The 11,894-nt window shown below is 39.6% G+C and overlaps 1 protein-coding gene across 4 annotated transcripts; it reads left to right on the top strand.

Moving 5' to 3' along the window:
- The first annotated feature begins 330 nt into the window (after positions 1 to 330).
- On the top strand, positions 331 to 11,413 carry si:ch211-161h7.4. Of its 4 annotated transcripts, none has more exons than XM_040044282.1 (16): positions 331 to 816; positions 1,762 to 1,805; positions 2,010 to 2,074; positions 2,185 to 2,328; positions 2,540 to 2,588; positions 2,794 to 3,004; positions 3,111 to 3,197; positions 3,582 to 3,725; positions 4,743 to 5,440; positions 5,660 to 6,184; positions 6,858 to 7,422; positions 7,527 to 7,597; positions 8,679 to 8,819; positions 10,569 to 10,729; positions 10,835 to 10,925; positions 11,068 to 11,413. In XM_040044282.1, the coding sequence occupies exons 3-16, from the start codon at positions 2,066 to 2,068 to the stop codon at positions 11,148 to 11,150; spliced, it is 2,979 nt and encodes a 992-aa protein (XP_039900216.1). In that variant the 5' UTR covers positions 331 to 816; positions 1,762 to 1,805; positions 2,010 to 2,065; the 3' UTR covers positions 11,151 to 11,413. The 4 variants fall into 4 exon arrangements, with proteins under 4 accessions (XP_039900216.1, XP_039900214.1, XP_039900217.1 ...); XM_040044280.1 differs by having other exon boundaries at positions 2,010 to 2,029; XM_040044283.1 differs by having other exon boundaries at positions 1,765 to 1,805.
- Positions 11,414 to 11,894: the final 481 nt, after the last annotated feature.

Consider the following 11,894-nt stretch of genomic DNA (forward strand, 5'->3'; position numbering starts at 1 on the left):
TTGCACAGTCATACTTACCATATGAAATTGGAAAGCTATTTATTAGAGCTATTTCCTATATTTTGTAAACTTAGTAATAAATTGTAATATTGTAATAGTATTTAGTTCAGTCTTTTACTGTTATTTTCTTGGAGCAACTGTAACCACATAATTTCCTTAGGAAAGTACTGTATTCTGATTTTGATTTTGTTATCTAGTATATGGTGCAGGATGCTGGTTCCGACTTTAAACTGTAGAGGGCAGTAAGCAAAGCGCCAACTTTAATCTGCCGGAAACTAATATGTAGAAGAAGAAAACAGTGAACACTGATTCCCTGTGCGTTGTTCTTCAGGCTGCAAGTCCGCTGCCAGCCAAAACTTTGTTAAAAATCAGTAGGCCCTACCAATTAGACAGTTATGTTCAAGTCATTAGTTAATTAACACACTCACAGCGATGTTATAGAAGACATGGACTGTGAATTACAGCGTGCCAATTTCGCGACACTCCCGCCTTTGAGTCAGTACTCGGGGCATAATGTCGCCATAGTTTTCTAGAGTGCGCGGGTGAAGTACAAACTGTAAACAGCGCCATTGTTGTGCTAACGGAGGATATTGGCTAGAAGAAAACGTTATATTTGGTCTTTGTATGGCTAAATAGTTATTTTTTACATGATTTTTTTAAGGTGTTCACGTGAGGGCTAACAAACTAGAGAGTAAACGAACAGGAAATGATTATTACCTGTTAACTCGGGTCTCGCGGTCGGAAACAGTCGGCTAACCATACTGTTGAAAGAACGACAGCCAGCTAACACAAATGGAGATGGAGTACCCAGTCCTAGTAAGTTCTATTCGTGCTTTTGCACAAACTTATTACAAACATTACCCTAGCCCAAGGGTTGGGATTCAGACATTTTCCTGGTGACAAGTTTTTAAACTTCCGAGTCTGGCTGCAGACTACCGTCTTTATTTACACACACCGATCGCCTTTTGTATCCATTTGAACATGACTTGTCATTTAACTCGTCCTCTAAACTTAATATTAGGACTGCATTCTTTAATCTCTGCAGCACCTGTGTGCATGCAAGGTGGAGTGGATGGAGACAAATGTTAGGGGTGATTTGTGACAGAAGGATAGCAACAAGAGTGAAAAAATGTTGATGGTAGTAATACCTGCTATGATGCATGGCTTGGAGAAGGTGGCACTAAAAACAAAACAAAACAAAAAAACAGGAGGCAGGCCTAGATGCTAAGAAGATGCTAAGATTTTCACTGGAGAGACCAAAATGCACAGGATTAGAAATGAGTACATGTGAGGGACAGCTCAGGTTAAGTGTTTTGGAAGCTGAGTTAGAGAGGCTAGGCTGAGATGGTTTGGAAATGTGCAGAACCTCAAAAATGGGTTAACTGAAAAGATCAATCCTTTCTCATTTAAACCAGGGTCAAACAAATGTGGGATTGCCAGTTACCAAGCATTTGCTCTGTTTGTTTAAGTTCTCTTTAATATTGTAGGATTTATTTTTACCATCTGGACAGAGACTCTTATGAGATACTTGTTGTTATTGTAATTGGGAAGTCACAGTATATATAAACAAAACTGAAGTGAACTTGACTACATCCATGAATGTTATGATTCTTGTAAAGTTTTAGAGAGTTGATCATTTAGCCTTACATCTGTTGTCTCTTCAGACCCTTTGTATCTATTAGAACAGGGGCTGTGTTTGCTAAGTCAACATAGTTATTCATTTAATCCTGGAGTGGTTTCTAAGCTGGTTTCTCTTCACAGAAGAGACCCAAGAGGAAGCTCTGTTACATTACTGACAATGAAAGGTAAGTTTAAACACGTTTCTAAAATGTAGCTGTTTTATTTTAGTTAAACGTTTGTGTGTGTGTGTGTGTTTTAATATCTATGAGCTTCATAAATTCATTTTCTGGATTTATTCATGCTATTGCAGATTTATTTGTATTTGATATCACAGAACCGAAATTACAAAAGTTTGGAATTACCCTTTAATTCTTACCTTTGTTTTTCAGCCCAGCTAAGCACTGGGAAGGTACGTTGACACTGCAAGATATTGATAAGATCTTTGATGACATGGGTGAGTGATATTCATCCGATTGGTGTAATTCTTTGTTATAAATTAGGTATTTCCATTTTATTAACCTCTTCTCGACTGTTGTTTGTTTTTTTTGTTGTTGTTTTTTCCAGATTCAGCCTCACATGCAAATCTACAGTCCCTCCTCTCCTCTGCTCCAGACTTCTGATTCAGAAATACACCAGAATAAGACTGAGGACTCGGCCCCCCCAGAGGGACAGCTGATAAAAAAACCTCCAGGACACCAATTAGTAATGGTACAGTCAGTCGATACGGTGACTTCTGCTTATATTGCATGCATGTCCTAAGCTCCAGTGTTAAACATCTGTTGCAGTCCAGCTATTAAAACAAACACACTTTCTAATGAATTCTTGTTTACTGGCTCAGCCGTGAGTCCTTTTTTGAACAAGACAATATTTTTGGTAATTTGTGTTCATTATTTTAATTCACAATTTTGAATTTCTTCAGGAAGATGATGGAGATGTCTTGCATCCTGCAAGTCCTGAACTGGATATCGGTAAGACACTCAAATTTGTGTTCATAATGAAAATATATGCCTTGTGTGTGTGTTTTTTGTTTTTTTGTTGTTGTTGTTTGTTTCTTTGTTTGTTTGTGTTTTTTTTTTTTTTTATATTAAGATAAGATAAGGTAAGATGACCTTTATTAGTCCCACAGGTGGGAAATAAATGAATTGTTTAGGACTGGGCTTTTTCTTGTTGCAGATTTGGACATCCCCTTTAAAGGACATCACCCAGTAAAGACTTCCAGTCCAGCAGAACAAAGTTTGGCTGCTGAAGAAGAGAAGCAGGACGATGAAAAAGCACAAGTTGTGTCCCCAATTCTTTTTATGTGTGAAGATGAAGGAATAGAAGAGTTGAAGAAAGACTCTCTACCCACCCAGAATCCCCAGTGTAATGGACAAGTCACAGAGGAGTACGGAAATTCATACTTAGTTCCTAGCAGGAAATGTTGCCTCTACAATTTTTCATGTTTTTATTTTTTTATTTTCCACAAATCTTTCACTAATCCTGTTCTCTAGGAACGGCGAGTCTGGATTGGAGTCTCCCCCAAGCAAGATTGATTTAACAAAGATATCTGGCCACAAGAAGGAGATTGAATTACAAGGGTAAGGTTGCTTTTCATTTAAATACCTCGTTGGGTGTTTTTTCAGGAGGAAGAGACTTTGATGCTATAAATGTGACCATATGAGACCATTAATTGTACAACATATTTTAGTTTTTTGCCATCTGCCATTTGCCCTTTTCTACTTAAAAAAAATTCCCCAATCAAACGAACATACACAGCAATACTGCACAACAGTAATCAAAGATGAACAATATTTATAGGCTACAAGATTATATAGCACATCAAACATACTGTATTGGTGATACGCTTCATTTTGATCAGTGGAGGCAGGAACAACGATTCAAAAAGATAGGGAAGTGTTTCTGGTCGCTCTTGAAAACTTTTTGATTATTTCAGTTACATTTTATGTCTTCTTTGCTTACAGGAGTCAAGAAAGCACACAGCCAGCTGTTCAAACAGTGAGCCGGAAGCCTGAAGTCGCAGCTCCTGTGGCATCCACACGAGCGGGAAAAGATATGACAGCTTTTCTGCAGAAACTGAAACATGCAGCACAGTCAAAACCTTTCAGGTGAGTTGAGATCAGAGGACACCTTTATAACTTGTCTACGTAAACATGTCTGCATGACATACAGTGCTGGGAACGTTGCTTTTAAAATGTATTCCACTACAGATTACATGCCCCAAAATGTATTTTGTAAGTTTTTCCATTATGTCTCTCAATGACAGTAACGTATTCTGAATACTTTGGAATACTTAATATATTATCATGCTTTTTACAACTACATGAATGTACTATTGCTGTGTGATTTATTACTGAATAACATGAAGGTTATTCATCATACTAATACCAACTAGATTTTTAAATCTTAATATAAATGAGTAACAGTAGGGTGGACATTAGGTAAGGCTGCACTTTTTGCAGTGATCTCGTATTAAAACTGTTTCATGCGTATAGAAAACAGGTCCGCGGCTCCAAACCATAGTAAAGGGACCTCTGGCTAATACGTCGGGTTCTGTGTCGGGCTCGTAACTGAAAACTAGCTTTACTTTGTTGTCTGGGTCAATTTTGCTAGCGAGAGACAGAGAGAGGCGTTGAAAGGCTGCTCCAACGGAGCTTATTGTTTCAGAGGAAAACACGAACACAGTGTACAGTCGAGTCTTAATAGCTTACTTACAGCTGGGCTCGTCAGGCACTCTTTTTGGCTGCAGTGGTTATTATTATTATATTTACATGCTTCCAGCTCCCGTTTCTGCTCGGTGACACAGAGCCTCTTAATGCGTGTTTTGTTTGGGTTTCCACTGGCGTGGAATTACCAAAAATAGAGAGGGCATAGCCTAACATATGAAACAGGAAAAGACTGCCATGTAATCCATTTATTTCAACAAAGTAACTGTATTCTGAATACCACCTTTTTAAACAGTAACTGTAACGGAATACAGTTACTCATATTTTGTATTTTAAATATGTAACATTGTTAAATGTATTCCGTTACTCCCCAACACTGATCACATAATACCACGTGGCCTCAGTCACATTCTTTCCTAAAAAAAAATTAATTATATGTATTTATCTTTTTTTTTTAAGTTCCGGGAAGAAACAAGTCAAAGTACCCACTCCTCCCCCTGAACCAGAGGATGATTTTATGATCCTAGAAGATGATACACCTCTGTGGTTTTCCATCCCAAGTAAAAGTGCTGCCAGTAAGAAACAAAGTCACAGCAGAATTCCCAGCACAGACAAAGACAGCTCAGATAAGAGGACAAAGGATAGATCACTGGAGATGCCAGAGCCACAGCAGGAAACAGAAAAGTCAAAAAGTAAATTGGAAGATCAGCCTGTTGATCAGAAAATTAAGAAGAAAACGAAGAAAGAGAAGAACAGTGAGGAGACTGGGCCTAGAAATGAGGAAAATAAGCTTCCTGCTCCTCAAGATGCTCCTGCGGGTGACTTATTGGTTCAAGAAGAGCCAGTAAAAAAGAAGAAGCAGCTCAAGAAAACTTTGTCAAAGGAGAGTGATGAAGCAGAAGATCAGCCTGAAGACACAACGAGTCGCAAAACAGAAAAAGCGAAACCCTCTAAGAAAACAGAAAGGAAAGCAAGTAAGTCTGCTGAAACAAAGAAACAAAAGTCTTCAAAAGATGGTAAAGAAAATACCAAGACACAGAGGGCTGACTCGTTAAAGGCGAGCAGGAAAGAGCTGCAGGGAGAACCTGCTGTTAAGGATGTTGATGAGCAGACCAGTGACAAGCACAGAGATACTGAAGACATAGTTTCTACTGTTGGTGAGTCCTTTGTACTTCCTAAAAACTCTTCTATAATTTGTTGTTGAATATTTGTGCTAGCTATTGTCATCTTATGTGATCTTAACCTTTGAAGTTTGATTAAAGTTTTGATCTTTATCATCAAAATATGTTAATTTTTGGAATTGCAACATCATTTTTTCCTTCATTCACTTAAAATTACTTTGCTTACATTATATGTTTTTCCTTTGATCCCTTTAGACAAAGAAGCTATGAATTGTGAAACAGACGGACAGGTGAAACAAAACAACCAGTCAGTTGTTTCTAAAGGGACTTCATCTGAAGACTGTCAGGTTCTCGGGAAAAGGAAAAGGAAATCGACAGGAGAGTGGTGGTTGAGTTGCCCTCAGAGCACAGAGGAAGCGGACAACAGCCAGCAGGCCACGCAAAAGAAGTCCAAACAGAAACCTAAAGACTCCAGCGAAGCAGTTCCTTCACCTGCAAAAGCAAAGAAAGACAAAGCCTCAAAGAAAAGAAATCAGAAACAGCTTAAAGTGTTGCCCAATCAGGAGACGAGTGAGTTTAAAAAAAGGAAAACAAAACAGAGCGAAAAAGGAAATAAACAAGGAGAAAAGTTAGACAAGATGAAAGCAATTGATAAAGATTTAGTAACGGCTGAGCCGGAGCATGCCGACGAGCCGGAGCAGCAGGAGGTCCCGGATCAAGAATTGGACCAGGAGTCTAGCCCTTTGGTCTTTACTCAGAGGGACCACAGCCTTAACTCAGGTAAGGTCAAGGTAAAAGTGCCAGTACTACAGAGGAGTTTCTGTGACTGATGTTTTATATATTGTGCTATTGGACTCTTAGTACTGATGCATGTGTAGATAAAGAGAATTTGGCCTTTTGTGTTGGATCGACTTTTAACAGATGTCTTGACAGGTAGTTTAGCCTTCCAAAGTAAAATAGGTAAATCTTGTTGGCTATGAGTTAATACTGTGATAGTGTTAACAAGTCATTAAAATTTGGCTTAGATCCACCAAGCTCTTCAAGGTCAACTCAATGATTTATTTGTCTAGAATTGGCAAAATAAGGAGACACGATAAACTTGGGATCAGAAACTTTTCTTTTTATTGCTTAAAACTTAACACAAATGTAACTTACTAAACAGTGAAATGAATGCTACACATAAATAAAAATAACTGCACTCAAAATTGTGTCCGGTATATTAAAATGAGGTTCACCAGGGCAAATGAAAAAAGGCTGTACTTTGCACTTGCTTTTATTGTACTCATAAAGCACAAACAAAATAAAAGTGCGATATATAAAACTGTTAACTTAAAAGTAAAACTAAAGTATTCTCTTAAATGTTTGCGTTCTCAGAGTGCTCCTTGTTTGCCTCCTAGTTGGTGTGAAATATTAAGTAGCAAAGAATGGAAAGGAAATGTGCTTTTTGTTACAGGAAATAAGATATTTCAGAAAGTATATCAGCACGTTTCTACTGGAAAACTGTCAGCCACACCAAAAGCGCCTGTGTCGCAAAGTCGACCTAAGGAGCGGCTCATGGAAGCAGATTCAGCCAACCGGAGAAGGAGAGCCCCGGGCGAATGGTGGCTTGTCAACAACGTAGCTGAAGATTTGGAGAACGTGTCCTCAAAGCCTCAGCAGCTTCATCCCAAGAGGCCCGAACCTAAAAAAGAAAGGAAGAAACAGTCTAAACAGAGCAAATCTCCCAGACTCGGTGTTCCCAAAAATGGCAACACGGCAGTCTCATTAAAACCTCTAGGAGGAGCTCCAGTGCCTCCTTTGACAGCAAAGTCACCGATCACTCCTAAGACTGTCAAACGCTCTCTGGCAACATTTAAAGACATTTTTGCTTCAGTTATAGAGTCTTCGACTGTGGACAGACGTCAGACTAACAGATGTAATGTCAGATCACGTCCGTCTGAGGAAATCCGTGTAGCAGGCAGTAACACTCATGCAGCTGACAACAGCCCAGACAACCAGGAGACCACACGAGACAGCAGGTATCAGCTACATGACATGCAAGGAAAAGCCTGAATTACTCTTAACCTCTGTCTTTATTATATTTTCAGTATATTTCTGACTGTCGTTCATCTTTTATCGGCAGGTCACAAGTCCACAGGAGTGGACCATCCTCCATGATTGAGCTGGAAGACTATGAAGACGCTGACAGCATAAGTGGGTTTTAAATTACATTAAAACATTTTCCAACAGTTTCATCTTTCAAAGAACATTTTACACAATTCTCTGAAAAGAAAGCTTCACTATAACATTTAATAAAGTGTAAAGAAAAGTGTAAAGTGTCAAACACTGGCTGCTTCACTCGCAGTAAAAATGAGACGGGATGAGCTGAAGTCATTAAAATGCTTTTACTTTACATGAGAAAGAAATCTAATCAACAAGGATTTAATGTTATTGGCTTGTTTTGAAATCAAAACCCCTTTAAGTATTTTGCTAATTTTAAAAAAAAGGCAGTTTATTGTTTTTTTTATAAGTCTCAAGGCCCTGAAATTCTTTCCATTTTGGGTCAGATTTCAAGCTGGTGACATGCCCAGAACCATTAAGCTCTGTGATCATCTGATATTTCATTCATAATCTCTCCTAGCCTCTCAGTGTTTCTGATACTGCAGGCATCTGCAGACAGTCAGACAAACCGCTATAAAGTGCAGTGTTTGTGGACGGTCCTTTTCTACAAATATTATAGTATCAGTAATTGAAGCGGGAACTTGGGGCACTGGCACGTTTTAAAACCTGGATGAATAAGTAAATAACTGAGAGCAGAATTGTTTTTCACAATGATTTTCAATGTCAGACCAACTAGGAAAAAAACTGTCAGTCCCACAAACTACCAAACAGATAAAGAGACTCAGAAATGGTTTTGAAAGGATTCAGAATCATTAGAGGAGGAATTTAAAAGTACTGAAGCGTTTCCTTTGTTGTTATATAGTAGTATAACCGGCTGAAGCCTAATCTAGTGTTTGTTGTGGATGAATCAGTGTGTGTCACTGTGAGTTCAGTCTTGGATTAATGAAATGAATCCGTCACATTTGACATTTTCGTCTGTCAGGCTGGCAATACGAGCATTCATACTGCAATATTTACAGCCCTAAAATGGTCGTCCTTGTTAACCTCAGTTGGCTTGAATATAAATGATAAATATCTGAAAGTGTGATCACTGTTTGGGTGCGTGCCCGAATGGTTTAAAAAACCCTTATTTTTTCATTATAAATATCTGCGTTTTATTTTTATTATGTTCCAGTTTTGCCGTCATCCAGGAGCACAGTTCTGCTCTCTGCTTCAGATCTTTGTGCCCCTCCCCTCAAGCCGCTGATCTTACAGCGGAAGGATATGGCCAACCTGGCTGAGTGGCTTAGGAGCCTCTGGTTGGCTACACCAGAAGGTAAGAAAATTCTAAGAAAGAAAAGAGAAAAAATAAGAAAAAATAATTTCCAAATGTTGTTTTTGCACTGACTTCACAGATACAGGTGTTTAAATGTCTGTTGTCTTTTACACTGTTAAATAAAATAAACTGTTTGGTCATAAATGTGGTTTGTGCTGTTTGTAAAGCAGATTGGCTGCAGTGTCTGCAGTCCATTCAAGTTGCACAGGTAGTCCAACTCCTCCAGGACAGCGTATCACAAGACGGTTTGCTAGGTTTCCCAGCACAGTCTCAAGACTGTGGAGAAGATGCCGTGACAGGGGTCATTAACCGAGGACTCCTGAACAAACACATAGAAGGGGATCAACAGAGCAGGAGCAGCATCTGCTCCTTTGTTTTAGGAAGAACATGAGGAGCGCTGCCAGAGGTCTACAAAATGGCCTTGAGTGGGCGATTCATGTGCATGTTTCTGACCAAGCTGTCAGCAGCAGACTGCATGAGCATGCCATGAGGGCCTAACTTCCTTTAGTGGGACTCCTGCTCACAGCTCAACACTGTGCAGCTCAATTGGCATTCGCCAGAGGACGCCAGAACAGGCAGAACCGCTACTGGCCTCTCTTTTCACAGATGAGCACATGAGCACAGGGCCATACTGAGTACATGTGACAGATGTGAAAGAGTCTCAAGACAACCGTTTGTAGCAAATGTTATGCTGCCTTCAAAATCACCCTGCATGACTGGTTTGACCGTGGGTCAGCGATGGTATGGGGAGATATATCACTGGCAAATGCCAGTTGAGCTGCATGGTGCAGAGCTATGAGCAAAGGTCCCACTAAAGGACCCTCAGCTATGCTCATGGAGTCTTTTTCTGACAGTTTGGTCATTTTGTGGGGACATTTGCAGCCATCCGTCTCCCTGCACAAAGGAGTCAATATCCGTTCTGCTGCAGGGCTGATGACCTTCTATGGCCCTATTCGGCTCTTCTCATGTAACGGCCCATCTGTTATCTCGTCCACGCTCTTTAGACTCTGCTGGGAGACACGACAAGCCTTCTTGTAACGACACATATGAATGTGCCATCCTGGAGGAGCTGGACTACTTGTGCAAACAGAATGGGCTAGAGCAGGGGTGGGCAATCTCAGTCCACGAGGGCCGGTGTCCCTGCAGGTTTTAGATCTCACCTTGGGTCAACACACCTGAATCACATGATTAGTTCGTTACCAGGCCTCTGGAGAACTTCAGGACATGTTGAGGAGCTAATTTAGCCATTTAAATCATCTGTATTGGTTCGAGAACACATCTAAAACCTGCAGGGACACCAGCCCTCGTGGACTGAGATTGCCCACCCCTGGGCTAGAGGCATCATCTCATGTTACCAGCAGGAACAAAAACACAAGCAAAAAGCCAAACTGAGAACAATCAGTCAGCAGGGATAAGGAGAAAGCAGTGGTCCATGGCAAACACCTGTTAAAACCATGTTGTGGCCGCTCCAGTGCACCTGTTGTCACTTTCACTTGCACCAAAACAGCTGAAATGGATTCACAGTAGTTTATCCTTCCTAACTGGACAGATCGATCATCACGTCTTTTATTAATTTTCTCTTTATTGTCAGTTAGGATCAAAATAAAATACTTAAAATGCCTGCATCAAAAAACTCAAAGCATTTATGTGTCTAATTTGGTTTGCTTTCTTTTTAATGTAGACAAGACATTTTCAATAAATAAAGTTATGTCATCTAATGATCCTTATGTCTTCTTTGTATTACTGTAGGCGATCCTGGTGTCACTCCAGACCAGTTTGACTGGTACTTCTATCAAGACAGAGCTATGGGCCTCCAAGAGGACGTGAGCACCAACTCCTTCTGTAGTGGAAAGCTGCTGCTGGGATCCCTCATGAAGAAGCCTCTCTGGGTGGACCACAGTGCTACAACAGTGAGTACTACTTTATTCTGTTTCTTGCATATAATTATGCAGTAACTAGGCCTCTTATACAACAGTCCTAAAGTATTTCCATTATTAATTTCTGTCTTTTTAAAGGTTTTTAACTTACTAACCAGCTCAGTGGGTGTGACCATTGATGGCTGTGAGTCATGCTTCAGTCCTGGAAAATCTTTTGTGGTGGAGTCTGGTAAGAATATTTACATTTACTGTAAGATCTGATCATAAAAACGTTTGCAAATACATAATAGATCTTTAACATGGTTTAGTGATAAAGGCACATATTTTTGATGCTTTTTTTGTTTCTTACAGTTACTGTTCTCTTCTTACAGGACATGCATACGCCATCAAGAATCTGACTGCACAGCCTGCGGTTCTGTACTTCACCAGAATGTTAGTTGAAACTGTAAACTGATGCATTGTGAAAATGTAAATAGAAAATTGGCTGTAATTTTTTTCCCCCTAAGACTTACTTCAGTTTATGATTCTAGGAAATAAAACTGAAAGAAAATGTTGGTAAAAATGTAAAATACTTGAATAAAGTTTGCTTTTATATACCGTATTTGCCATTTCCAAAGCCTGCGTTAAACTGCGTCTTTATCAGAGCGTGACTATCGAGAAATTCGGATATAATTTTAGTTCAAGATGTTTGGAGGTGGTTTTGTCTCCCCCTCTGAAGAAAAAGGTGTGTTTGTTAGCTGTCTGGCATTCACAGTTCTCAAGATATGTTGTTCAAATTTTGTGTTACGGTAGATGCCAATAACAGTTTGACCTGATTTCATTTTTGTGAAAATTGGGTCAAGGTCACAATAAATGTGAAAATCAGTAAAACTTTATATGATTCTCTTCAAACTTCTAAACAGTATACCAGGCCTTGGAGGACGAGAGTACAAAGGCTGGCTAAGCATTTAACCTTGACCTTCATTTCTGGAGCCATATCTGGCTGTAATCTAAGTAGAAGAGGCCATTTATTTTTAATAATGTTGAAATTATGTTTTAGTTTCAGTCTCCAGCACTTGGCTATATGCAGTGAAAGGTGGAGGTAGACATGTAAGCGTCATTAAAACCTTTCTTGTCACATTCTCAGATTTTCACTGAAACACAGCATTCAGTGAAATCCTGACTTGTGAATGCATTCAGAGTTACGGGTCCACAGGTG

This window comes from Simochromis diagramma, unplaced genomic scaffold, assembly GCF_900408965.1.
Source record: "Simochromis diagramma unplaced genomic scaffold, fSimDia1.1 OVJJ01000602.1, whole genome shotgun sequence".
Classification (NCBI taxonomy): Eukaryota; Metazoa; Chordata; class Actinopteri; order Cichliformes; family Cichlidae; genus Simochromis; species Simochromis diagramma.

What these genes read in the sequence shown, in the direction of transcription:
- si:ch211-161h7.4 (XM_040044280.1), top strand. An exon ending in GGACCACAGCCTTAACTCAG is followed by an intron (nt 6,185 to 6,857) that starts GTAAGGTCAAGG and finishes TTTTTGTTACAG; the next exon opens with GAAATAAGATATTTCAGAAA. An exon ending in TGAAGACGCTGACAGCATAA is followed by an intron (nt 7,598 to 8,678) that starts GTGGGTTTTAAA and finishes ATTATGTTCCAG; the next exon opens with TTTTGCCGTCATCCAGGAGC.